Raw genomic sequence first — 3,194 nt, 5'->3', positions numbered from 1 at the left:
CATAGGATAAAGAGCAGGCTTTTTCCTCCCATAAAGAGTTAAGTCTCAGAAGCCCACAGGGCAGTTCTACTCTGTCCTATGGTGTCACCGTGAGTTGGAATCGATTCAATGGCAGTGAGATGCATTCTGAAGTTGTTTGATTTCTTGACTGCTGTTTCTATGAGCATTGACTTGATTCAAGCAAAATGAAATAACTTGAAAACTTTGCATCTGCTTTCCATTTAACATGATATTACTTATTAGCCTAGTTGTGAGGATTTTTGTTTTCTTCATGTCCATGCATAATACCGACTGGCTACCATATTGTGTGACCATCATCAGTAAGTTCTTTAAATCTTCTCTTTCAGCAAGCATGGTTGTTTATTCTTTGTATTACAGGCTGTTAATGACCAATTTTCACATAGACCAATTTCTCATATTATTTTCTCAGCAGGCAGATTGAATAATTATGGTGGAAGGATATAACCCTGACACGCACTTTTCCTGATTTTATACTATGTAAGTATTCCTTTGTTCTGAATGACTTGCCTCTCGACCAGATTCCACATGAACACAATCAAGTGCTCTGTAATTCCCATTCTTTGCAATGTTACCTATAATTTGTTATGATTCAAGCAGTCAAATATATTTTGCAAAGTCGATAGAACACAAGTGAACAACCTCTGGTACCATTGGATGTCAGAAATGATGTCCCTCATTCCACCTCCTCTTCTGAATCCAGCTTGAATTTCTGGCCATCTTCTGTTGATGCACTGTTCTTCTGTACTTCACTGCATATAAATTCTATCTCAATAAAATGTAAATAAAATAAATTTGCTATGTGCTACAGCTTTTCTAGGTCTAGAAGTTGATCTCTGAATTCTCAAAATGGCTTTATTTGATAGGTTAGCTTTTCTTAAATAGAATGGATTAATTGTAAGTAAGGACAATCCATAAACCTTGCTTCTTTTCGGTGTAGATCTTTGCTTTAATTGTTAACTGCTAAAATTAAAAAGGCATCAATCTTAAGAGATGAAGAGTTGCTTAGAAATTTATTAGCATCTCAATCTTTTCTGTCATGAGTTCTTCCGAGACTCTGATGAAAGCAAAGCTGAAGACTTCTTCCCAAGAGATATACATAAATACCAAATTTTTCTTAGGATTTTATATGACCTAGAGCTAATATACCACTGAAAGCCATCCAGGGATTCACTTATGAGCCCAAAGATCTCAAATTAACACTTGTGAACTTACTCAGTCCTTTCCTACAGATGAAGAAGTAGGACTCCTTGAAGGGTCCTAGAGGAAGCTTGCTGGCACAGTAGGTTACGTATTGACTGCTAACTGAATGGCTGGCAGTTGAAATGCACCAGCAGCTCTGAGGTTTAGTCTTATACATTTTCAGGAACACTTCTACCCTATCCTAGAGCATTGCTGCCAGAATTGACTTGACGGCAGTCGGTTTGGTTTGGTGTGAAGGATCCAAGGAAGGGACCATGGTGGTGTGATGGTTAAAGCACTTGCTGCAACTGGGAAGGTTGGCAGTTTGAACTCAGGCGATGTGACGGCCACGCTTCTGTAAAGATTTGCAACTCTGGAAGCCTCCATCCTATAGGGTCCCTATGAGTCAGAATCAATTCAACAGCTCTGGGCCTTGACTTAGAACGGTCCAAGGAGGAAAAGTAACCAGTTTAGGAGCCAAAGAAGGATCCCAAGCCTTCTGATGCCCACACATGTATGTGGTCTACCCTGTTGCTTCCTTAGTTACCTTTTCCACCAAATTTCCATCAATGGAATCCCTGAACCTAGAATAACTTGACATGATCCTTTTTATTCTACTGCAATACTCGTGGTCACACCAGGTGTGGTTCCAAGTTGACTTTGCACTCACTCGCATACAATAGGAAGAAAGCTGAGTCTTTTATATGAAATGGAGATATTTCTCTGAAAATTGCCTCAAAACCCAGAACTTAAAATGCCCTGACAATTAAAAACAAAAACACCTTTTTTGGGGCAGGGGGTAGTTTATTTTCATGAAATCACCTCTTAAAACATTGCCTATATTTACTCTCTGAAACTTCTCAGTCGGTTCTGTTGAGCTTTCGAACATTGGAAAGATCAAATTGAACATACTCTTAGCTCTGTAAACCTCTCGATGGGCTCTGACCAAAACCAATAAAACTCCAGGCTGAGCCAGGAAATCCATGTGAGTTATTCCTATTCAGATGTTCAGGCTGGAACAGTTTTCTTGCCCCCAATTCAAATGGAGGCAGTGAGAAATGAACGAGGACCCAGAAAGCCTTTTCTTCTGCGTGAAAAGGCCTGATGGGAAGTAGAGCAGTTAATAAAGAGACGGCTCAAGCTGCAGCCTACAAATTTCTCTCAGTGGCCACTAACAACAATAACAACAGCAGAGAAATCACTTAGACCAGCAGCCGACAGTGACAAAATAAACGCCACCTGTACATGCAATCTATAAAGATTCACTAGGCATTTGCTAAACTACTCCTGTGCTATCATCTCTTCTATTTTGTACTTGCATGGATAAAAGTCAAGTGTGCTTAAAAATGTCCTCTACCCATCCGTCCGTTTGTCCTAAGCTGGTGGCTAAGGTGTGGCTGTGATACTGGAAGCTATACCACTGGTATTTCAAATACCAGCAGGGTTACCTGTGTTGGGCAGGTTCCAAGAAGCAATGCCTGGTCAGCTACGGCTAAGAATGAGCCAGGGAGAACCCGGTGGATTTCCCGGCTTACTTTGGCTGATCTCTCAGGAGGATCTGGCCCAGCCGAAGAGCAGCCCGATGCTTAATTCGCAGCGTCACCGGGGCTCCTTTTGTCTGTTCTGCTCTGGTAAGTAAATAAGTGGAGAGACACCTAAGGCCGGGGAACGAGCATCTACGCGGAAATCGAATGGACGGCTGTCCTCTTTCTAAAGGAGTCTAGAATGAGCGGGGAGGGCGTGTTTTGCAGGGAGGGTCAACAGGCAGGAGGCCCCGCGGGGTGGTGTCGGGCCCGCGGGCCGGGTCAGCCTCCCGGTGCTGGCTGCCCGGCGGCAGCCCGCCACATCGTCGGGACCCGCCCCACGGACCAGCGCCGCGCGGCCCAATCAGCGACGCGGCTTGGAGCCCCGCCCCTCCCCGCGGCTATATAAGCCTCAGCCCGGGCTCCGCCCCTCACTCCGCCGAAGTCGGCTGAGCCTTGGCCTCGCACAGC

The 3,194-nt window shown here is 44.1% G+C and overlaps 1 protein-coding gene across 1 annotated transcript in view; it reads left to right on the top strand.

Annotated features, from left to right (window-relative positions):
* RCN2 (reticulocalbin 2) overlaps window positions 1-3,194 on the top strand; it is a 33,952-nt gene that overhangs the window by 25,953 nt on the left and 4,805 nt on the right. The window contains exon 2 of the mRNA XM_045285674.1: window positions 2,753-2,831. Coding sequence (XP_045141609.1) covers window positions 2,753-2,831 — 79 coding nt within the window. The remainder of the gene's footprint in view (window positions 1-2,752; window positions 2,832-3,194) is intronic.

Source organism: Echinops telfairi, unplaced genomic scaffold, assembly GCF_000313985.2.
Source record: "Echinops telfairi isolate 266 unplaced genomic scaffold, ASM31398v2 ScPeMD7_7475;HRSCAF=8513, whole genome shotgun sequence".
In the NCBI taxonomy this organism is placed as follows: domain Eukaryota; kingdom Metazoa; phylum Chordata; class Mammalia; order Afrosoricida; family Tenrecidae; genus Echinops; species Echinops telfairi.
This window is presented reverse-complemented; position numbering and strand designations above follow the sequence as displayed.